This window comes from Phalacrocorax aristotelis, chromosome 3, assembly GCF_949628215.1.
Source record: "Phalacrocorax aristotelis chromosome 3, bGulAri2.1, whole genome shotgun sequence".
Taxonomy (NCBI): domain Eukaryota; kingdom Metazoa; phylum Chordata; class Aves; order Suliformes; family Phalacrocoracidae; genus Phalacrocorax; species Phalacrocorax aristotelis.
In genome coordinates this window covers 72,108,537-72,132,076 of record NC_134278.1, presented here as the reverse complement: position 1 = coordinate 72,132,076, position 23,540 = coordinate 72,108,537, and the positions used below count along the sequence as shown (strand labels likewise).

Genomic DNA, 23,540 nt, shown 5'->3' with positions numbered 1-23,540 from the left:
GAGAGAACCTACTGCCTCAGCAGCACTACCTCAAACGCATCATATCCTGGCCTAGTACAGTTCTTTGGAAGTCTTCTTACACCCAGGCTGAAGGCAGAAACTTTCTTGACAGGAACAGTGAGCAGCCCTCAGCCCCAAGCTTCCTGTTTATTTCTGCCCAGGACAGCGGGCCCTGCACTCTCACTCAGACTCTGCAAGGACTGCACAGGCCCCTGCAAGTCCCCAGCAGCCGAGAAAAGTTTTGTCAAGAGACACGTTACGGCAACACTGGATTTCTGGTTCCACGCTTTGAAGCACACAAAAGTTAGAAAGGAGAGATTCAACAAAAGGCAGCGTCTTAGCCAAATACACTTAATCTTTAACAAACCAAAGACAGGAAAGCACATTCCTGTATACAATACCCTCGCTATCCTCACTCAGTTTGGGTCTGGATTTTCTAGGCATCTGGCCTGGCCTGGCGTGCTTCCTCAGAATTTTCTGCCATGGGGTAAACAGCTGCTTTTGTTCCTTTAGTACCAGCCTTCCCATAGAAGCATCTTAATCAGAAGTTCACTTTCTGCATAGAGACCATTCAAATGCACTAGCCTGGCACTGCTACTGGCCCTCCAGGGCACAGTAACTTGCTGTGACTCTTCTTGGCTGCCTTGCATTTTAGTCTCTCTCCTGCAGATCACATTCCAATGGAAGGTATCAATCTATAAAATCTTATTATACATTACAATCAGACAGTACAGGAAATATAACAGAAAAACCCCAATCACAAAAGGAAAAAGTTGAATTTATTCATTAAAGCAGACTGCCTCCAAGCCATCACACATTCCATGGAAGGGAAAAGACGACAAATACTGTTCCCCATATTTCCCCTCCCCTCCTAACAATGTGAGATCTCTCCCCCTCTGGAGAAAGACAGGAGGACATAAGCGTTCTTAAAATGTACGCATACTGGCTAACACTGTTTAAATGGTGAGGCCTTGTTTATCAGAGCAAGCCAGACATTTAAGAGCCTGCCAACTTTCACTAGGACCCAGGCTCTGATAACATCACCTGCATTCCTCTGTACATGAAGAGTTATTAACTGACCTACTCCTGCCACAAAACCTGGAAAGATGCCCTGACACTACAGAGGCTCAGAAGTATCAAGTGAGCCTCGGTTTTGGGAGGCATCCTCCAGCAATGCCACAGTATCCACATAAGCGAGAAAGTAAGCGTCACTCATTTAACATGGCGCAGCACTTCTATCGCCCTTGCAAGCGGCACAGCAGTACTTCAGCGCCTTTTACCACTGCTACAGTGGTGACAGCAAACAGAGCTGACAGGACTAAGCCAACCAGAAGCAATTTTAAAGGAAGGAAAGAGTTTTGAGTATTCATATACAAACGGTATCTGCCCACTTTCTGGAAGGGGTGTGCCCAGCACATTTCTGTCTCCCCAGGTCTTCTATCACACTCATTACCATAGCATCTGAAAGTGCTGAAAGATAAATGTACCTCCTTTCTACAAGGAGGAGGTGTCCTGCAAATCTCTTCACAGTGGAGGAGGACAATTCACTTGTTAGTGCCTGCTTATGTTTCCAGAAAGCTTTAGACAACACTCCTTATCGGAGACTCAAACCATTTCACTAATGTGAAATACTTTATTGAAACAACCTTTTTTGAATCAAGGCTTACTCTGACAGTCGTACATTGGGCATTCATGGAATTATAAAGGCCAAGCTGCCAACAGAAGGCAACTGCTTTTATCCAGTAATGCACATCCATCTGAGAGAATGCTGGAAATGCTGGAAGACGACATGTTTTTACTTCCCCCTCTCTGTTCCTCATCCTTCATCTGTACTTGGATCTCTCCTTGTCTTTTGATTTCTTAGGACTTCTGCTTCTGTCTGCTTTTTTATCCCAGTCTCTTATTCGGACGTCGTCTCTGTATTTGTCTCTTTGTTTACTGTAAGTGTAGTCTCTCTCTTGAGATCGGCTCCGACTCCGATGTCTGTCTTTCTTCTCACCCTTTATCTTCTCTCTACAGCGTTCTCCCTCATGTTTTCGATCAGAATCCTGTTAAAGGAATTGGATATATGAGCAGCTACAGACAAAAGGGGAAAATATACAAAGATATGAGAGAAATAGAAAACAGTCAGGCATGGCTGGTTCCTTAGCTAAGGCCGGTACTACCTGAAATAGATTCACATCCATGCTGATTTGAAAAAGGTAACACACAGAAAACCCCCACTGTAACTATATGAAGAAGATAACTCTACAGCTTTTGTCAGCATTTACGGAAAAAGTATGGCTGCCAGGCATGCTGCTGCTTGTGTTTCCTAAGAAGCTTTAGCAAAAACTGGTTATATCAGGGATTCTACTCAGATGGATATTACCAAACTCTTCATAAGCATCACACAAGCTCCTAAGCTACATCTAAATTTTGATTTCTTATCTAAAGCAATGGAATCATTTCGATCATGGGTTTTGGTTCAAGCCCCGCAGGATTCCAGTGCTAAGATGCAGAGCGCTTTTTAAGACCTGCCTGTAATAATCCTTAATGGCCTAAATTGTAGGCTTCGGAAAAATGAACACTACCACTATAAAGACCAAAACAATACAGGCTCACACACGCACACAAACTACTTCACCTGAAGCTAGAAGTTCACAAGGAAAGGCAACATAGAGAATCCGATCCTTTTAAATGTACAGTCAAACAATAACAAGGTAATGAAAAATAAGTCGTATTTTGCAGGCTGATGGGTATGACTCATACTGAAAACACATGAGGATGCACTCATACACAGACATAGTAAACTCTAAGGGGTACAAGTCTGTCTAATTTAAAATGTCCTAAATGGGAAAGATCAACAGTATGTACTACAAGTGGTAATGGTGTTTTAGCTTATACAGAGTAACTCTTTACAAAAAATTGCTGCAAGTTCATGTAGCCAAAACTGAGGACATTTTTAATATCCCTGGCTTTCTACATATCATCACCAAGAATGCTGAGTGGCTCAGCACACAGAACAGATTTGGTCTTGAGAGAAATGAGGTTTATGTAACAAAGGAGGAATTGCTATCAGTAAAACACCTGCTTCACTTGTTGCACTAGGCAGACAGTATGAAACCACTGAGACAATGTACTAGTAAATGAAGAAAAGATGGCTTAATTACTCAGACTGTGAAATGTCACGCTAACAAGGTTATGGCACAGCACGTGCTAGAACAACTATGTGGCGACACCAACACCACACAGGCCACAGCATCGTAGCAATTTTAAAAGTAAAAAGATAAAAGATCACTTAAGAAGTAAACATTTCATTTCAAGGAATTCTGAAGATTCTTTTAATACACACACAGTTTTAAAATGTGAACTAACATTTTCAAGCACTGCTAAAACCTATTCTGATCTTATTTTTCAAGTAAGAATCACAGTGAAACAAAATACAAGAGGAGCTTTGGAATCCTGCAGAAAGGTGTATATATATACAGCTTGCTATATGGTTGGTGTGAACTATGAAAAATGTCTGCAATTAAATTATACGGTATTTCTTAATTTCAAATACTATTTTCATTTTTCTAGATATGTTCTCATGACAGCAGCATTCACAATTGTATGGCTAAAACCTATACTGCATGTGCAAACAAGCAAACTTGATTTATTTAAAACAATAATAAAAAAAACTACTTTTATCCAGAAAGGCAGTGATCAGGATGGTTCCCAGGGCACACATCACCTTCAGAATTGTGTAGACAATGCTGAAACACTAGAGTTAAAGTAAGCAAAATAAAACCCTGGGACCAACACACACATGTCAGTAATCACAGATTTGATCTTTATCTACATAACAAAAAAAAATCTGCTACTGCTGGGTACAGTAATCTCACTGGTGGCCAAATGCTTATTCCGCACCTACACCAGCAAACTCTATTTCAGTACAGATTTAAAAATCTGAATCCATCAAAAAGGAGCAGTGATTCCAGCTATTTATAAGGAGTTTGTCCCTTCGTCTTCAGAATGATGCACAGCTGTATTACTCTTGTACCCAAAAGCCTGAGCCTCCATCTGTTTGAACAAGATGCCAGGTTTCAAGCCCTTTTGTGGCAGGGCCTGGGTAAACATCAGAAGATGGACAGACTGCTGGTGAAGTAGAGAGGAACAGGACAAAAATATGGGCCATAAAAACAGATGGTAAGCTTGGTGCGCTGCTGCCTTCTAGCTGGTTTGTTGCTGAAGTTTCCTCCCAGTCCAAGGAGAAACAAGAGAAAAGCAGAGCAGCACTCAGTTGAAGAATCTACCAAGCTGACACTGGAGACAGGCTACTGGCCAAATCAGGGCAGGGAACAGGTTAATGGAGACTTTAGAGCAAAGACAAATAACCTATGGTGAATGCCATAGAAAAGGGCAACTTGCTGAAAGGATGAAAAGAAGTCATGAGCATGGAGACAGCTGAGCACAAGGACCTTCACAGAAGCATTTAGGGTATAGGTGTACAGGGCAAGTCTGGAAGTGCCACAAAAAGGTCGTCAAAGTAGCTAATATGATCACAGTGTAAAGAAAAAATTTTAGTAATTTGAATTAAAAGAATTAATTAGAACTCAGTTCCCTCAAAAAAATCAGTTATGTTTCCCCTTAAATAAAATTTTACCTTTTTGAAGTCTCCGGCACAGAAAAAAGTCAATTTTTTAAACACTCTAAGTTACTAAAAATAACAGCATTTTGAAATCAAATCTTTTATGCCCTATCCAAGTCAGGAACATGCTGTTCTCCAATTGGAAGAGGAAGAAAAAGATTCCTCCTTTAAAACAGGCTCTCTCTTGCTAGTCAATAAGTGATGATCATCCCAATTCTTAATCCAGCACTGTGTTGGTAAACACACATGAGGAAGGAAATATGAAGAGGTAAAGACACTTCTCTGGAAGCTCATGGCTGGCTTTGCCAAAAGTGGGAACTTGCCAAAATGCACTTGCAGGTAAATCTGCTAGAAATACCATGACCACAGAAGTAGAACAAATATGCCACCTCAACATACATTAAGCACACTAGTTAAAGGTTAAAAGGAGCAAACAAATAGAGGCAGCCTTTTCAGGAGGGAGATTTTGATCAGACTTTACCTTGAATATAAAAAGAACAGTGTCCAATAGGCAGTAAGAGCAGGAAATTAAAACCAGAAAAATCATCACCTTTGCCAAAACCATGCACTACAGAACCCTGAAAGTCAAGAAGCCCTATGTCTCTCAAAAATCCACTGGATAGGCTACACTCCTCCACTGATCCACTTATCTTAAAAATAAATAAATAAATCGATCCAAGGAACCAGAAAACACAGAGAGAACTGGAAAGGGAACAAAGTCATAATATAGATCTCAAGCAGAAGCATGACCTGCATTCAAAAATCTCTACCAAATCCTATTCACAAACCACATGGTAGTGCAGCCTCCTGCTCCAGACCCACATCCTGTTACCTACTAAAAGCAAGCCACAACACCCTACCTCTTCTACCCTCTGGAATCAAGTCAAACAGCACAAGATTCAAAAATATATTCTTAAAACATCAACACAGAGGCTGAAGATTCAGGAAATGGGTGTCAGACTAAGAAAAGGATGACTCAAAATATACTGAAGAAAAAAAACCAGCAAGAGAACAGAAAACCAACTCAACATCATGGAAACTGTTCAGAAAATAAAACCCCGTCAGTCATAGCTGGAGCTGGTAGCACAAACTGCAGTTTCAGTTGCCAGAACTTCTCATTGTAAGACCCTGTCCTCTGTTAATTAAAATCTCTGCCACGCTAGGGGCTCAGGGTGGAAGCTTGTGTATGAAGCATAGCTATTGTGGGCTTTGGCCAATTAGTTGTGGAAGGTCTGCTGCTGTTGTGCTTTAAAATTTTTTACCTCTAATATTTCCAAAACAGGGTTAAGGGAAAATGCTTTGTTTGCCTATACTAAAAATGCTACCATTCATCAAAAAAGTTTCCATACTATTATGCTTTGTGCTGGTCTCTGTATTCATGCTGAACATACTCCGCCTCAAGAACGTGCCTCCTTTCCCCTGTATATGAGTTCCCCAGATTATGCCCAAATTATAAATCTAAAAAAAAAACAAACAAAAAAACAACCACAAAAAAACCCACTAGATTTTTTTATGTGCTAAACAGGATTTGCCAGCTAAGCTGCCTGCAGATTTCATCTGGAAAGGGCCATGCCTGAGATGCTTACTGAGTCTCTAAATAAGACTGAGTACATACTGTTCTGTACCTACATACTATACAGCACACACTAACAAGAACATTCAAGTACAGACACAGAGAAAGATTCTTCCCATAAATTCATTTTCACAGCTCCAAGATGGAAATATGTTTCTTGCCATCAGAGAATAGATGTTAAGCCTCCGCCTGTGATTTTGGGCATAAGAAGGCTAAGCTATTTACACTGAAACGGGTAAAGGTGAGCAACAGAGAGGAAGGCAGTGGGGAAGAAGAAGATACCAGAATACAGCAGCAGTAGACTACAGGAACAAACCACAACAGGAACAGGTGACTAAATCACAAAAAGATATACGGAGCCACAAAAGAGATCAGAGTCAAGCACTAGGAAATACTATTTTCCAGATCCTGGAAATAGCACCAGGAATCCCTCTGTCCTCACGTTTTTGTGCTATGAAATCTACTGCTAACATGTCTCGCAGTCCTCTTGTAACAGTTGTAACACACAGAGATTAACAGCCTATTGCTGCCAGTACGTGTACCACCTGCAGGGGTAGAGTCATCTGAATGATTTTAAAATGTTTTCTGTTAATGACGCATGACCAGCCAGTTCCACACATGTAACTTCTCAACCATCAAGAACAAAGACTACTTCCAGAAACATCTGTTTCAAGAATGTTAAAGCGACAACGTCAATCAGCCAAAAAGGTGGGAGGAAGTCTAAACCAACAGGTGTTCAGACCTCTTGTATGTATATGCTCCGCTCGAGACTTTAATTATTTGAACAGGTCCCTCCACTCCACTCAAGGGATCCCAACTGAATCAGTATACTAAAACAGTGACAAAAAGACTTGTACCATGAATGAGCCGTAGAGTTTACTGGTGGCACTGAAAACATGTAATTGCTAATGTTCATGAGAAAAGTTATTTTTAGCATCACTACAATAAGTAATGCAATGGAACAACTAAATCATGTATGATCTCTGTACACAAAACGTAAGGCAATACTCAAAACTCATGCCAGGACAATGGCTTTATTTACTGTGGCTGGAACCTTATCACTCTCTGCAAAATTGCTAGAAGACAGCTTTGTTCTTACTCATAAAGCTTACACTGTTAAAATATTGGGCTGTGGGTTTTTTTCTTCAGTTTAGCTCAATTCTCCCTAACACTTACACTTCAATGGTGGTTAACTTTATCATTGCAGGCACTGTTTCCATGAAACGTCAACCTCTTGACTCTCCCAAGACTTGACTATTTCAAAGAAACATGAGAATGCTGACCTGACAGGCTGCAGTGGAACTAACGAATGACAGAACTACTGTCTTCTGATGATCTCCTCCACAGTCTGAGTCGTACAGCACCGCATGCTTGCGAAATGCAGATGCAAGCAAACGTACATACAGATTTTACAAAAATGCTTCCAAAACACTTAAGGAAAAATAAAAAAAAAGATAATGCAAAGAGACTGTATTTCTGATTCCGTATGGGGAAGAGCCAACACATCCTGGCAAGAAAACGAAAAGCAGTTTGCATTCACGAAATATGATTAACTACTAGTTTATGACGGGGAATATGTGAACCGGTCCAAAGCACTGAAGATCTCCTACTTCATGAGAGGCTACATTGCCTCTTCAGGATTTTTTGGCAAAAAGCCATTCAGATGTGCGAAGCTTCAAAAGTTCAGGAAGATCTGGAAAGCCTCTTTCATAATCAGATACTAACATCAGCCTTCTGTACATTTACAACTGCTGTACTTTATGGGACTTTGCATGCCATGTCCTTAGTTCAATATCAGACTTTTTTTTCCCCCCTCACTTCTTTTATTAGGAGAAGAATAAATGAGTATAAAGTTAATGCATTAAGAGGTTAGTACCTTCGATTTTTTGGTCCTCTTGTCATCCTCTTCATCTTCAGAGTGGTGGTGCTTTTTCTTCTTTTGTTTTTTAGCCAAGTGTGAGTGACTTGTTTGAGACTCTTCTATATCCTCATCGAGCACAAGGTCATACTTGGCACTGATGGTGTTGGTTAAGGACAGATCTGTTACTTGATATAAGTAAATAGCAGACATAAAAGTTCACAAAGCAAACAAACCCCTCTTTCTCAGACCAGGGTTTACCAAGACTTACTATCTATTTCAATCAGAACAGGATCGTTAAAAAAAATCAGCTGTGCTAAAATGACTGAATTCTGTCCTGTCAAACAGCACAGCCAGGTCCCAGTTCCCCCTTCTTTTCTACCTGTGGATATCTGAACAAGCTATGGTCTTCTCTTCTCTCATCCCCACCAAAAGCAAAGCGGAATTGCAGAACACGATTTAGTTACTGCTGCAGTCTCATTTTGGACGCAGTAGATCCCTCATGAAACTACTTAAAACTCTGTTATGCCACATGTAATTCCAGGGCTCTGGACTGGGAACATTATTTACTTATGCATACAACATGGAAGTGAAACAGCACATTCTGATTTGTCTAAACTCATCGAAGTCATCAAATGAAAAACAAAAAATGCTTAATTCCATCTCAAACACCAAATGGTTATATGAAGCATCAGCAAAACACCCATTTAGCAAGTTTTAAGAATTAGAAGTCTTTTCCAGACTGTTTTCATAAACTGTACTTAGTGCAAAAAGTACTCTTGACCAGAAGAGGATACTCCTGCTTTGGTTTTACCTTCTCTTTCAGAGCAAGTTTTGAAGGTTTGTCACGTTCCTTTTCATACTCCTTGAAATCATCCTTGGTATACCGCTCACCTGTCCACAGAAAAATATATTCAATTCACTCCAACAAAAAAAAACAACCAAGATACAGACCTATCACTAAGTTCTGCTTCTGAATTTAAAGGCTCTTCATAACTATACAGATATTCATAGCAGGATACAGTTACAGAAACAACATTGACATCTGGGTAACAGAGTAGGATAGAGCAGGACAAGTTGTGATTTTCTGTCCTTCTCTTGCTTGCAGATCCCATTAAACAATGTATGGCTTTCTCCTCACCCATGTCTAGTGGAGACAATGCACGAACAGGATCACAAAGCAGTATTTAGCAACTAGTCCCACTTTAATTACAGGTCCTGTGTCACAGTACTTAAAATTCTGTTACCATGAAAGCCCACAAACTATTCTCATTATTAAATGACTTTTTGCTCTGGGCTGCACAAAGGGAAACCTCTGACACAGCTACAGCTTAGGAATTCAAATGGAAAACTATAAAAAAAAAAAAAGAGCCGTTATGTCTTGATTTGCAGAGGGGCATGACACATTTCCTTTTCCATCCATTCACTTGAAAGTACCAGCTCACAGATTAATAAACTATTCTACAGCAATGTGCTGCCATCTCACGGTCATACTCAAAACTGCAATATTAACTGGCTAGGTCAGAAATGGCTACTGAAAGTAGAAGGACAATACTTGCCCTGGGTCATTTTTTGGGTGCCATATAAGCACAACAAGATGACAATATAGTTCACTTTCCAAGATTTAGGACAATTTATACCCAAGTTACCCAGATAAAGAAAAGTCTTCCACATAGTCCATTAGTACATGATGCACTGCAGAGCATGGTATCGATTACAAAGTCAGCTCTGTGCAGCACAAGTTCTAGCACTTCAGTGTCCGTGACTAGTCCCCAGCCTGGAGAAGTCTTAGGCAAACAATTGAGGGCTGACTGCATTTTTAGGAGAAGACACACAAGAACATCACCACTGCAGTGCACAGTCACCTCTTCAAGTCCAGTGTTTTCCCCACATCCTCAACAACCAAACCACCACTGTATCTACCTCTCCCACCATCCTTTTCCTCCCAGATCAAACATCTGAAATCGGTTTTTGTAACATACAGCCTGCTATGCAATATGCTTGACCTACAGGAGGTCAAGAGGGGAAATTCCTGGCCTGGATACCGACTTCTTCCTTGTGAACACCCAACTGCCATACAGTGAATAAAGAAACTAGAAAGTAGCTATGTACTGCCGTATTGTTTTGCTAATAAGTAATATCAAACACCATCACTTTTAAAGCTTGAGAGGAACAAATGACTTACTGGCAAAAATACATCTGATAAAAAAGCAATCCAAGGCAATGTAACGTTAATACAACAATAGTAAACCCTTCTACTCTTTCATATGGAACAAGTGAAGAGAAGAGCTAGCAACCATGTTGCTCTATTTACTACAGTACCAGAAAAATTTATATCTCTGAAGATGAGATTATTTAAGCTCATAACAATTGCTTATTTTTATATAATACTTACAGTTTAGAAGTCACAGCTTAAGTTATGAGGGTCAAAGAATCACAGGTGTACTTACCTTTTCCCTTCCACTTAATCTTTGCAACAGACTGACTAAAATCCACATGTATCCGTCTGTCATCTATCAGCACATTGTCCATTTTGAAGTAGGCTTTCTCACAGTCTTCCTCCTGATATTAATGTTTCCAGAAAATTTTGAGTCATGATTATTTCACAGGGATATTCACTGAAGAACTCAAACACAAATTCAACTGCTTAGTGGCATACATTTTTTTTCTAAAATGGCAAAAAGCACAGCAGTTCTTGCATTGTGCCATTTCAAAAGAAATAGTTACGCTTTGTCTGAATGCAAATATTTCAAATTCCATTTCTCCAGTTCATTTCACTATTCTAAAAAATTGCCAGTGCTGCTATGTGTTTGGCACATGTAATACATTCAGAAAAAAATAAGAAAAAAAAGGACAACTAATAAAAGCCCCCATTTTAAGTACATAAGTAGGCTAAAGGAAAGTGAGAACACATCCAGTGTTTTCCAGTTTTCCTCACAGATTAGAGAGATTAGCTGATACAAACAAGAAACTATGCACCATCAAGAGAACTTTTACTATCAATCTCAGAGTAAGAGCAGCATGATGATAAAGCAAGCATCATTTACAAGCCCAATACAGGACACTACTGTACACACTGATCTACCTTCTCTCGTACACCCTCCTCTCTATGCAGCACACCTCCTTTTTCTGCTAGCATTCCCTTCTTTAACTCTTTGAAGTCCTAATGCACTCTGGGGGGGGAAAAAAAGGGGTCCGCTCTCCTCCCACTGGTTTCAAGACAGAACATATTTGTATTGCTTCGTTGAATAGAGAAAGAGTTAAACATCTGCCTCATTTAAGACCTACAACTTCCATAACTATGTCAGTAAGAAAAAATATTATCTACCCCACACTTTAAGATTTCACTGCTTTTTCTTAATGGAAGTATGCTGAAAATTAACTTTTATAAGCAGAATCTACATACAGTGTTCCTAAATAACATACCTTTTCAAACTCAATGAAAGCATAACAAAGAGATTCACCAGTCTTCCAGTCTCGAATCACTTCACAGCTGAAAAATTGATACGAAATTAAAATGTCAATGCTGTTGGAGCACTGTTTCAAAGGGAGAATAACAGTTAAAAAAAAAAAAAAAGAAAAAGGCAAAAACACCCCAAAAACACCTTGAAGGTATTATAATACTTGATTCTGAGACCCTACTGATGTGGGGTTTCTGCACAGAAAAAAACATGCATGTGGTATTACTTGAGTAATTACTACACTTAGCTTACAAGCTGTAACATGAAGTGCTGAACTAGGGATGAATTTCTGATTAATGAAACAAAATCTGTTTTCCAACACTACTGTTTTTTGGATTTCACTAGTGCAAGACAAGAAATTTCACATTCTGTTTTCTCAGGCATTTTAAGGAAAGTTTAAACAGACATCATGTGACAAACTTTCTCTTCTTAGCAAACCCCTCTTTAGTAACCATATTCTTACCAGACAATTCATTGGGCAAAAATCAGAAGCCTAAAATATTGAATCAGTAGATGCCAAACGGAAACAATACAGTACCACATCAGTATTACTAAACTCTTGTACATGACATGAGAATTCTGACTACAGGATGTTAAAGGAGGTCAGACAGGCAACAAGGGCAAATGTAGTATTAAGGTGAGATTTAATAAGGTGAGACCTTGCCCATGTGTACTGAGGAAGTGACAAGTCAGGATTAGGATACACAAACCAAAAGATGATCAAGACCACTAAAAAAAAAAAAAAAGGAAAAAAGAAAAAAGATGACAAGGCTATTCAGACAAGCTATATGAATTCTTCACAGCAGCCATCAGCAAGAAGGTAGGATAGCCTTGTGCAAGAACCCTCCTTTGTGGGTTATTCAGAGAATCTATCTGAAAGCAGGACTGCAGAGGAGGTACTGAACAAATTGATGGGGGGCGGGGTGTGTGTGTGTGTGTGTAAGTTTAAGAAGGACACTAGCACATCCAGAAATCATGCTGGAGTCGTAAGAGTGGCAAATACAATGCCAGTTTCACTCACACACACAGACGCACACACTCAGTATAGTGAATGGTCTGGGAGTCTGCAGGCCTGTATGCTGGTACTGCACAAACTGGCAGAAACTCAATGCAGAACAGAGTTAGCGTGCATGTGAATACAGAGGACCTGCTCAGGACCATCTGAATAAACCTAAGTGAAGCTCTCTGAAAGACTCAATATGCTTATGTGTGATGATGACCTATTTCATGCAGTCTTTTGAAGTCCTTCAAGACCCGTAGAGTGGAAATTCTAATAACTCCTGCACCAAAGGCTTCTGGGGAAACTAATGGAATAAAAAACATCTTTGCATTGATAAACATATCAAAGACCAGGCAAGAGTAAACAGTCATTTCTCACTGAGAAAGTAAAGAGGTCACCAGTGGAGTCTGCTGATGATACTAAATTGTTAAATGTGGCAAAAATAAAGACTGAAAAAATTGCAGAAAGTCCTTAGAAGACCACATGAAGATAGCAAAAGACACTCAATGTAGATAAATGCCACAACATAAGCGGGGTGGGGTGGGGGGGGAAATCCCAATTGTGCACTGTTTAAAATAAAAAAAAAGCTTTAGTGTAAACTAGAAAAGGAGTTGAGAGCAAACCAGAGAATACCACTGTGCCACTGTATCTGTAATTCATTTAATACCGGGTGCAGTTCTGGTCCTCTCATCTTGAGATGAAAACAAAAGAACAGAAAAAGGTTAAGAAAAGGGAAACAAGGTAAAGAAAATTCTTCTACAAAGCATGAATACGTAGGCTATTACTCTTAGCAAGAAAAGCACATGACTTTGTGGTATAGGATGGAGACGTGTAGGAAAGTAGGTTTCACTGCCCGTCATACCTTTCAATACCAGTACTAGGAGGAATCAATTGAAACTAGGAGCCAAGTTCAAAACTGAAAAAGGCAGCAGGCACAAGGAACACCTTAACAAGGAATATATTGGATGCCACAAATACTTGTTGCTTTATCTCAAAACCACATGTATTCCCATGGAAAAGAAAAACCCAGAGACTGTATCTAGCTTATGTAGCATCTGAGATAAAACTGCTGAAAGGAGGGACAGGGACTGTGCAGAGCATCAGTTTCAATGAAGAAGGTTCTCTTCTGTTTTACAGTAATTACCTTTTAATGGGGCCAAAACGTGAAAATATTATTTCTAGGTCTTCATCTGTGGTCACAGGATTCAGTTTACAAACAAACAGCACATTTTCTGGTGGCTTGACCTCTGCATCTGGTAAGTCTCCCACCTGTGGCATGCAGAAAAAGACTTTCATCCCTTCTGCCTACAGCTGTCTGCATTTTATTGCCACAAGCACACTGGCAACACATCTTTTGGATGATCTCAGACACATTCCCACCACAAAAAAAAATTAATCAAATATTTTTGCTACTCAATGTCACAAAAGTGTGTTTTCCATAGCACCTAAAAATGATTATCTATTTGCGATTCCACCACTGGGACTTCATGAAAGTCACAAATACTTTCTACCTTGCTTTCTCTGTTCGCAACAAATACATAGTTCCAAAACGTGAAAGTGTACTTTTAGAGCCACACTGTTATAAAAACAAAAAAAAAAACCAAAACCACAAACAAACAAAAAAACCCAAAAAACAAACAAAAAAGAACCTGATCCATTCCTTGGTCTCTGACTGTACCCTAGATAAACTTGCTTTTCCCTGAAAACTGGCAACAGCTAGGATAAGCTTAAATTTAAGACAGCTTGATAAGGATGAGAAGTTGTAATTTTACAACGTTATTCAGACAGAGGGGAGAAAGCATTCATGCTTACTGAGAAACAACACTTGCTTACAGCACACCCAACTTCGACGTTTGCAACCTTTGACCAAAATTCCCATCCTTAAACTAGCAAATTAAAGAGGAAAAATGTAAATACACCACCTCCTGTTGAATTGTAGCACTTTTTAAAACCTGAGCAAAAGACTAGTGACATTTAAACAATTTATCTCTGTCTTTTACTTAATACACTAATAGAAGCTAATGCATATTAGCCTGATAGCAGAAAGAAGCAAAATAACACAAGAAACAGATTTCACAAAAGTACTTTAAGCACATGACACTCTTGAAGTTTACTGTTTCAAAAAAAAGAACAATGGAACTAATAATTGTGGATTTTCAAGTCAATGAAACTAGCAGTACACTTAGTTTTTCATCTCTTCAGCTTTTATATAACATAGCTCCCTATGGCACACGACCCACCAATATTCACAAATAATTACTGCATTGGCACATAGCCTGCTTGCCTTTTTTAGCCATCCTTAACTTTACCTGGAAAACAGGCCATTAGCCATTAGCCCCACTGCCACTGCAAAACAAAAGCCCACATCTTCTGCAATGCTGTGGCCGTATCTAGACTGACCTTGCTATTAGCCTCTGTGGCAAACTAGTCACCATCAGTTTGAATTTGGTAGTTGTAAAGAAGTATGATGGATTCACCCATCCTTAAACAGTGTGTGCGCGCACTTTTTTCAGTCTTTTTCTTTAACAACAAAAAAAAAGGACTTCAAAGCCTGTTCACAATTTTTGTTATTATATGGAGTTTACAACTGCCAGCAGTTACCAAACACTGTATTTAAGAAGGAAGAACAAAGTCAACCAATGTTAAATTCAACTAATCCCACAGAAGAACTGTTACATACACAAATAATGCAATCTTAATACCACTACATGCACTAGGAAGAGATTATCTCAAAGTAGCTCATCTCTCTCCCACACATGCTAAACCTTTTCCAGGACTAAAGATATTCAGCAGCATATTATGTATGCTATGTTTTTTTCATTGGATGTATTTCTAGCAAGTTTTATAAAGCCGTCACTGCTCCACTTCTAATCCTGGCTTTGAAAATAAAGATCATCAGTTTTATCAGAAAACCACCTCCAGTGCTCACGCTCAATCCTTTTCATTGTACCACAGACATTTAACAGCACAGATTCTGAGCCATGACATCATCACCAGATGAGCACTTTCAAGACAAATAGTACACACCCTCATAGTCTTAATATAACATGCACACACAGAGGAATAACACCTAAAAGGTAAATAAAGAAATATGTTCACCATTTCCAGAAGAATAGCACGAGTTTTTGCTTCTTTTTCTGCCTGAACTTCTTCTATTTCATCCGCAGACCGTCCTTTCAAGTCATCAATTTCTTCATCTGCTCCTATTCTGCCACTCTGAAAAATGAAGGAAAAAGCTATTCATTACCAAGGCATGGCCAAAAAGTCTTTCTTGCTTTCCAAATATCACATGGATGACCTTCCTCCTTACCCCCCAAGACATGAAAATGCTTAAGCACTGTGCCTCCGCAGAACTGGGCTTTCATTCTGTTCTTTCCACTTAGATTAAAAGAAGGGAGAGAAGATGTTGTCCTCATCTGTTTCAGGCGCTATGAACTACGTATGAACTTTCAGGCCCAATTTGAACCATATTCAGTTAGATATTCTAAATTCATTGATACTCCCATTTCCTACTCAACATCTCACCACAAGTGTCAACTCATTTCTCATCTAGATAGCTCCTACCAGAAGTTAAGAAACATGGCAAATACATGGTGTCTAATAAGATTCAAACATTAAATACAGTCAATCACAACAATAATTTTATTTTTAACACATCTACACCTAGGCAGGATCTGAGGTTTAATTTTTTCTCCTCATCAGCATGCCTAGAATACTGCCCTTATTAGAGAAATTTCTACACCAAAAGGTGTATCTTCAGACAGGCTATGGGGGAAGAAAACTAAGTATAAGCTTTCAACTCTCTACACAGTTGGCAGTGAGCTAATGAACTCCTGATACGATCTAATATATCTGAAGGTACAACAGCAATTAACCACAGTGCAGATGTACTATGAAAGCCTAATTCCAACCTTATAATCATGTCTATTAGGCTTGGAACGCAAAGCATCCTATGATTCTATAAGTATTCTCTCTAGTCAATTTATTCATTGCTTGAAACAACGGTTTCCATACGAGGAGATAACCTCATGTAGCAACATCCATAACTGCATGCTATGAGTAAGTTATGAATAATTACTATTATATTTTTAGCAAATTCCTTCTGTTTGATCAGATACACCACAACAGTATGCATGCTTGCAGATATAACTAAAAGAATGACCAGAATTACTTCCACTGAAACACAGGCTACTTCACATTTAAAAGGAAAACAGCAGTAAGCACTTTAAATTAACAAACGTTAGTTATATTTTATTTGCTACTAGAGCATACAAAAACCCAGTAATGCCAAAGGTGAATATTCTGAATGTTCTGCTTAACTGCACTGTAATTAGAAATCTGAAACATGGCTTTCCAACCTAACTCCACCACAGCCGCGAGGGAGAGCACCCAGTTGTATTTGATCAAACACAGCAACAGCCCCAGACAACAGACAAGCATTTGACATATCAGAACTCAGGATAGCATAGTAGAAGAGCATCTCTCATCCTCTGACACTAAAGATTTGTAATTCTTTTAAGGATATAGATTTGACAGACAAAGTCTTAAAGACAGAATTCTTATTCTGACCAAGGCTGTGCTGGCCACTAATAGGGATAAGCTTATTTAATTATTTCTTCCAACTTTTCCCAAAGAAGCTGTCATGAACACTCACATCTAGCTGTTCCTTAGTAGGTTCTGGTGAGCGATCAGGAACAGACAAGCCAGGTGGATCTTCGAACGGATCATCTAAAATTACTGTGTGATTTATCCTTATAGAAAACAAAATCAAGACCAGCATCAGTCACATGCAAATAAAAGTCTCTTTACCCAAGTAACAGGAAAACAGCCCTGCTGATTCTCAGTTATACACCAAACATCCTGTATGCTTGTAAAAACTAGTACCAATGCTTTTGTAAAGGCAACATAGTTGCACATATTCTTTATAATTGTTTATTTTACTACCTGCTTATTTTATCAATGATATTGGAATAAAAGTATTTAAGATACCATGTACAGGTCACCTGACATTGGTATATTAAATCTAGTTTCCCAAAAAAGATTAATTTGCTTAATTATAATGTATTCCTCAAAAAGGGAAGTTAAAAGCAGTCACACCTGATATCTTGATATGGGATAAAATCCTTATCTACAAAGGTTTCATTAATTGTTTTCAATACATCCATGCCTTCTGTCACTTCTCCAAATACTGTATGCACACCATCAAGATAATCCAGGTTTTCCCCTGTAGTAATAAGAAACTAGAAAAGAGAGATACAAAACCAGTTACAGTACATAGGAAAATTCAGGGCCTGAGTTTTGCGTTAGGAGAGGTACAACTCCCACTGAAATCAGTGGCAGGGTATGGGGCGAACCAAACCCTCTTCCTGACTTCTGCAGAAGATTAGGCGTCTTCCATCAGCTCTGAGAACATGCTGAGCCAACCTACAGCTCACAGCCACTGCCTGAGGAAAAGAGGCGCTCTCATACGAGTCTCCCTCCACACCAGCTCACAGCTCCAGCTCTGTGAATTGATATGACTCAGTACCGGGCAGAAAACTGGACCGACAGAGGATGAGCAGACAGTTATCTGCCAGGTAGGTTTGTTGAGCAAGATCAGCAAAGGATCTGTGACAGCATCAGAGCTGATGAAAGGGAGAGGACAGAAAGAGCAAGGCTATCCCTCTGGGCAGCAGCGAGCTGTGAGCTGAGTTCAAATGACCTGTTCATCAAACTCCACCCAGCAGATACATTTTCACAATATTGGCAAAAGCTTCCATAGTTGACCTTCAACTGCTTCTACCCAGACTTTTTTCCATCCTTCCCTTGTATCACAAACCTTTCTCTCCCCCCCAAAAAAAGGATGCAGCAGTACTGAGAGAACTAAAACACAGTAGCATTGACTTAGATCAGCTTGAACCGGCACTGAAATGTATCCTAACACAAATTGGGTGTTTGCTTTAGGGCAAAATTGAAGCTATGAAAATTGAAACCAACCGAACACTTGGTAACGAACTAAAGACGGAGGACACTTGGTAACACACAAAGGAGGAAGAAGCAGATATGCACAAATAACAGAACACAACCATTACATGACTGGTTAACATCTCACTCTTCATTCTCTGCAACACAGTTAAGACTGGTTAGTCTTCCATACAGGTTACACTAAGCTACATTATATTTGTAAGCCAACTCCATGCAATTCCTTACTGGAATTTTTCTTTCCCAAGGAAGAGACTGCAGTAACGTTCCTGGGAACTGCATTCATTCCCATGTGCATATGCTAGCAGGCTGCATTCTTAAATGTAAGTATAAATGTTCTCTGCCTCCTAAACACCCCACCCAAACAAATTTATACGTACAATGCAGGGAAACAGCAAGATTAACTCTGTGTATTATAACCTCTGGCTGGAATAAAACCATAATTTTTATAAATTGCTCAATTATTTTAAAAACCCTCTTTTTAAAATTAAAACATGGATATTACAAGTAAGGCATTTTAATATATAAAAGTGGCAATGCATCTGAAATAATAATTTAGAAATAATACCATTCTATGAAAATAGATCTTTATAAATACCTATAGCAAAAACTTTGTGCACATGAAGAGAGAACAGCAAACGGAACAAAAACACTTTCAAAAACAGTTTTTTAACAGCACTGGGATAAAACTGTAAACTTGCATTGCATTATTAATGCACACTTTCACGTAACCATACAGAGGAAACAGTGGTATGATTTCAGTTTCCAAACTAATGTGAAGTTATAACTGAAAAGTTTTAATATAATTTTAAAACCCAATTTTCTTACTTTTCATTTCCATTTAACTACAGGATTTCTTTCCTGCCCATTCTATACACTTGCAAAATCACATCAAGGTATTAACAGAAATGAATGAACAAAGGAAAAAAGTAAGAGCACTGAACTCTTAACAAACAAAATTTATTAAATTAATCTAGGACAGGATTTGAACCTAAGCATTTTAATCTGTCTTGTCTGTAATCAAATACCCATTGCCACCTGTAACACTATGCAAAATACTTCTCTGCGGCCATTTTTTTTACATGCCTTTTGACCATACTACAAAATGATGCTACTGAGATGACACTGTCACTCTTATGCCTCTTTTGAAAATTCAAGGAATTTTCATTTGAGTTACTTAGGTACCAAAGCTTTCCAACACCGTATGCTGACCTGTGATCCATGCTGATCATTGCCATTGTTCACCATTGACACGGTTCCCTTTTTCTTGTGCTTAATTCTTGGCACTTTTTCTGCCTCAAAAAATCTAGCTTGATCACCATACAGTTGACTGAAAATACATATATAATAAATATGTTATAAGGCAAAGCAATTTTTAAAAGTGAGATAAATGCTATGAAACAGTAAACAAAACATCTTAAAATTTTTTCACATTGGCATTCAAATAAAACCAGAATTTACATTGCATCCATGCACATTTTTATGGACCTGTACACTTACATAATTCATTTTACAGGGAACAACAGATTTTTCTCTGAGACATTTCACAGTGGCTTTTTCTTGGGGCTGAGGGATGGTATTTGTACATTTCTAAATGCAATATGTAACATTTTTCTAAGGCATGAAGCAACTACATATTTTGATAAGTAGGTTCCATAAAAATAAGTCAATCCACACTATAAAAACGTAATAAATTATGTCACAAATTTCCCTTCCAAGATAAATGGAAAGCCACTAAATCTATGCATAAACTTAGCCCATCACATAGACAGGACTGCATCCACAGGATATGCAAACTGTCAAATTCTTTTTCATTTTTTTTAAGTCTAACCCTGATATCAGTCACTCATCTTGTCTCACTCCATAACTGACAGAGGCATGGTCAATACATTTGTCCAAATTTAAGGACAGTGTTCTGTTCAAACTCATTTTGCTAAGCAGCTGTAAGCCTCCATGAAGATAAGATTCAAACTAAACTTTGCCTGTATCAGTCTCCTGGGTAGCAAGAACAGAAACTCCAATTTTGTGGGCTTCAGCAGTAACGAACAGGCATAAAAGTCAAACTGCCATTCTCCATGCTAGCAGCAGGACAGAATCTCCTACTCTCTCACCACACCATACTTCCCTATCTGCCATACCAAAGAGCCACAAAAGACTAATCCTTAAAAAAGCACAAAATATCAAAATAAACTTGGTCTACCCTGATGCAGAGACAGCTCATGTCCGGCAAGTTTACCTAGCTAGACTAGTACCTGCTTAGCACAGTTATACTGCTTCCTGGACCACCAGAGTGGTGAACCACATATCCAGGTTTTCAACATTTTGCATTCTGAGGCTCTGACAGACCAGACTTCGAAAAGTCAATATTGGTCTAGCAACACTGTCTTTGTTCAAACTGAGCTCTTTACGGAGCCCCAAGAAGGACGAAGACCATGTAATTGGAACCCCTGTTCCCCTATATAACTTCTCTGTCAATTAAGTAGCACTGAAGTTTTACATACCAAAATATGGATTCCCCTCCACGGCCAGTTCCCATGGGGTCACCAGTTTGTATAATAAAATCCCTCTGTCACAAAACAGAATGCATGAGATATTGCTTTCATGTTTGTGAATTTAAGCCAACAAAAAAAGAAAAAAGGCGTTGAGAGTACTCACCTGTACATTATAAATAAGACAATAGTTGTAGTACTTTACTTTGCAGAGCTTCAGAAAATTCAGACAAGCTGTAAGAAATTATACCAACGTTTACTAGATAAAACCCCAGATAGCGTAAGGATAGATATAACAGATATCCAGTTCAATGTGCAGAAAAGTGGTTTTGGCGCAGACCATGTTAAGACTTGTACAACCTACAAACGCTGTGAGAACTGCTCTAAGGAGAGGTAACATTTCCCCCCCTCCTAAAGCCTACCTCTACTGATTCTGAGAACCCGAAATACAGAAATGCATGTTTCTGCTCCCCAGTTTCCTTCCAAAACACCTAAGAAAGGAGACCAGAGCTGCCTTTCGATTTAGATTACGTTTTCTCAATTTTTAAAATGAATATGCACTATATATAACATTACAAATATATAATAGAGATAATATAAAACAAATGCATGTTTTAAAAAAACCCCAGAGTTCCCAGCAGCACTTGATGCCTGTAAGCGTCCGAGGCACATACACACGGGAGCCCGCGGGGGCCGCTGAGGGCAGTCCCGGCCGCCCCCTTGGATGCAACCCCGGGAGCGGAGGGGCCCGGGGCACACGCCAAGCCCCGGGCGGGCGGAGGCGCGCCGCTGGCAGAACCACCCGCCCCAAGCCGCTCCCTCAGGAGGCCGCGCCGGGCCCCGCCGAGGCCCGGCTGCCTGCGGCCAGCGCTGAGGGGAGCCCGCCCCGCCTCCCCTCCTTCCCCGCACGGCGGCGAGCCCCAGGGACCCCCGCAGCCGCGTCGCCAGCCAGGGGGCCGCGGGGAACCGGGTAGAAACCGGCACTTCCCGACCCCGGCCTCTACGCTGGCGGCGGCGGCGACCGGCCCGCCCGCACTTTTACTGCGGGCTTCCACCCTCCCGCCCCTGCCCGCGGCCGCCTCAGCTCCCCCGGCCCCGGCGCGCTCCTACCGCGGGGCCTCTCCTCCGTGTACAGGTCGATCACCAGGTCGCCCACCGTGGTCTCCAGCAGCACAGCCATGTTGGCTGCCCGGCCCAGCTCGGCGTCGCGGCCCGCCCCGCCGCCCCTGGGCCGCCCTCTGCCGGCATGGAGGAGGAGCGGGCGCCCAGGCGGCGCGGCACCCCCGCCGCCATCGCCCCCCGGCGGGCGAGCAGGCTGGGAGCGGGGTCCTGCTGGCGGCCCTGGAGGCGCAGGGAGGGCTCCCCGCTGCAACCGGCTGCCCTCCTTGAGGCCCCCACAGGCGCGTCGGCCTCGCAGCGGGACGAGCCCCGGCGCCGGGCGGCCCCTCGCAGCTGCCCGCCTCCGTGCTGCGGTCTGCCCCGGCGTGAGCAAAGGTGTGTGTCCAACACAGCAGCAAGCGGGAACCTGTCCCCTGTTCTCGCAAGCTCAGGGGCTGCGGTGCCCCCACGGCCGCCGCCTCCGGCAGGCAAGGGGCGGGCGGCAGTGGGGGCAGGCAGCCGGGGAGCTCTTCCTCAAGGGGACGGGAGAAAATGGAGACCTCCGTCCCCTCTGGAAGGCACCTCCTCCGGCAAAGCAGGTGCTTTGAGGCTGATCGTCCAGCTTTTGAGCGTGCTGCTCGCGGAGAGGTGCGTGTGCTTATTCTACATAGTCAAAGAAAACCACTTTTACCTCACAGTTATTAATTAGAGGGTCATAAAGTGATTAGCAGTCCCAATATTTGCCTGGAGCACACTGCCACAACACAGCCCGTGGCACTGAGGGGGACAGTGAAGAAAAACAGGCAAACAGAATTTATTGCCTTCCAATGGATGCTACGGCATGATTGTTCTCGGGCTTACGTGTTAACAGCTGTACTAATTTAAAGCTCGTTATCCTCAAAGCAAGGGATCCTGCTCCCCTGTACAGACAGCTTCCACCTCAGGCTGCCCTGTCTTTGTCTCCTTCCCGATCACACTCTGGTACTTACCGAACAATGAGTCAATTCGAGTCACTTATCTGTTGAGAAATTATTTATTTTTTTTTTTGTGGCATTTGCTTTCTGCCAGATTAGTGACCTGACTTGACTTGCCATACGGTAAAAGGGAACAGGGGAAGGGGGGGAGCAGGAGGGCACAGCTGGCTGCAAAGAGAGGTGCATGTAGATTGGTAAGAGCAGGATCTCCTCTTTAAGAAGCAGCAAAAGTAACACCAGATCACCACATTATATAACAGCACCTTGATAAATAGCCAAGGTGGGAATTTACCCACTTTTCTGTTCATCGCTGTCCTGCTGTGTAATAGTCCTGGGGGCATAGTGGGCCAGTCCCAGGCCCAAGATGTGCACTGCAGGGAGTTGTGTTCTGCCTCCATGGTGTGCTAGTCCTCAAAGCTCTTTGTGCTATCATCCAAGCATTCTGCAGGGTTGTATTGTTTTTGTGAGCTTATTCCCAGTCTGTACATCAATCCTGAATTGATTCAAGGCTGGTTTT

The 23,540-nt window shown here is 40.9% G+C and overlaps 1 protein-coding gene across 2 annotated transcripts; it reads right to left on the bottom strand.

The window, feature by feature from the left end:
- Nucleotides 1-757: 757 nt before the first annotated feature.
- Nucleotides 758-22,441, bottom strand: PPIL4 (peptidylprolyl isomerase like 4). 2 transcript variants are annotated; one of them, XM_075087969.1, is made up of 13 exons: nt 22,062-22,441; nt 21,118-21,185; nt 20,964-21,028; nt 19,675-19,792; nt 17,599-17,741; nt 17,156-17,252; nt 15,601-15,717; nt 13,646-13,770; nt 11,467-11,533; nt 10,491-10,602; nt 8,838-8,934; nt 8,059-8,197; nt 758-2,048 (listed from the first exon to the last, which is right to left on the bottom strand). In XM_075087969.1, the coding sequence occupies exons 1-13, from the start codon at nt 22,129-22,131 to the stop codon at nt 1,824-1,826; spliced, it is 1,443 nt and encodes a 480-aa protein (XP_074944070.1). In that variant the 5' UTR covers nt 22,132-22,441; the 3' UTR covers nt 758-1,823. The 2 variants fall into 2 exon arrangements, with proteins under 2 accessions (XP_074944070.1, XP_074944069.1); XM_075087968.1 differs by lacking the exon at nt 21,118-21,185 and having other exon boundaries at nt 22,062-22,162.
- Between the last annotated feature and the right edge of the window lie 1,099 nt (nt 22,442-23,540).

What these genes read in the sequence shown, in the direction of transcription:
- PPIL4 (XM_075087969.1), bottom strand. Translation starts at nt 22,131, where the DNA reads ATGGCTGTGCTGCTGGAGACCACGGTGGGCGACCTGGTGATCGACCTG. An exon ending in CACGGAGGAGAGGCCCCGCG is followed by an intron (nt 21,186 to 22,061) that starts GTAGGAGCGCGC and finishes AATTTCTTACAG; the next exon opens with CTTGTCTGAATTTTCTGAAG. An exon ending in ATGATCAGCATGGATCACAG is followed by an intron (nt 17,742 to 19,674) that starts GTCAGCATACGG and finishes TCTCTTTTCTAG; the next exon opens with TTTCTTATTACTACAGGGGA.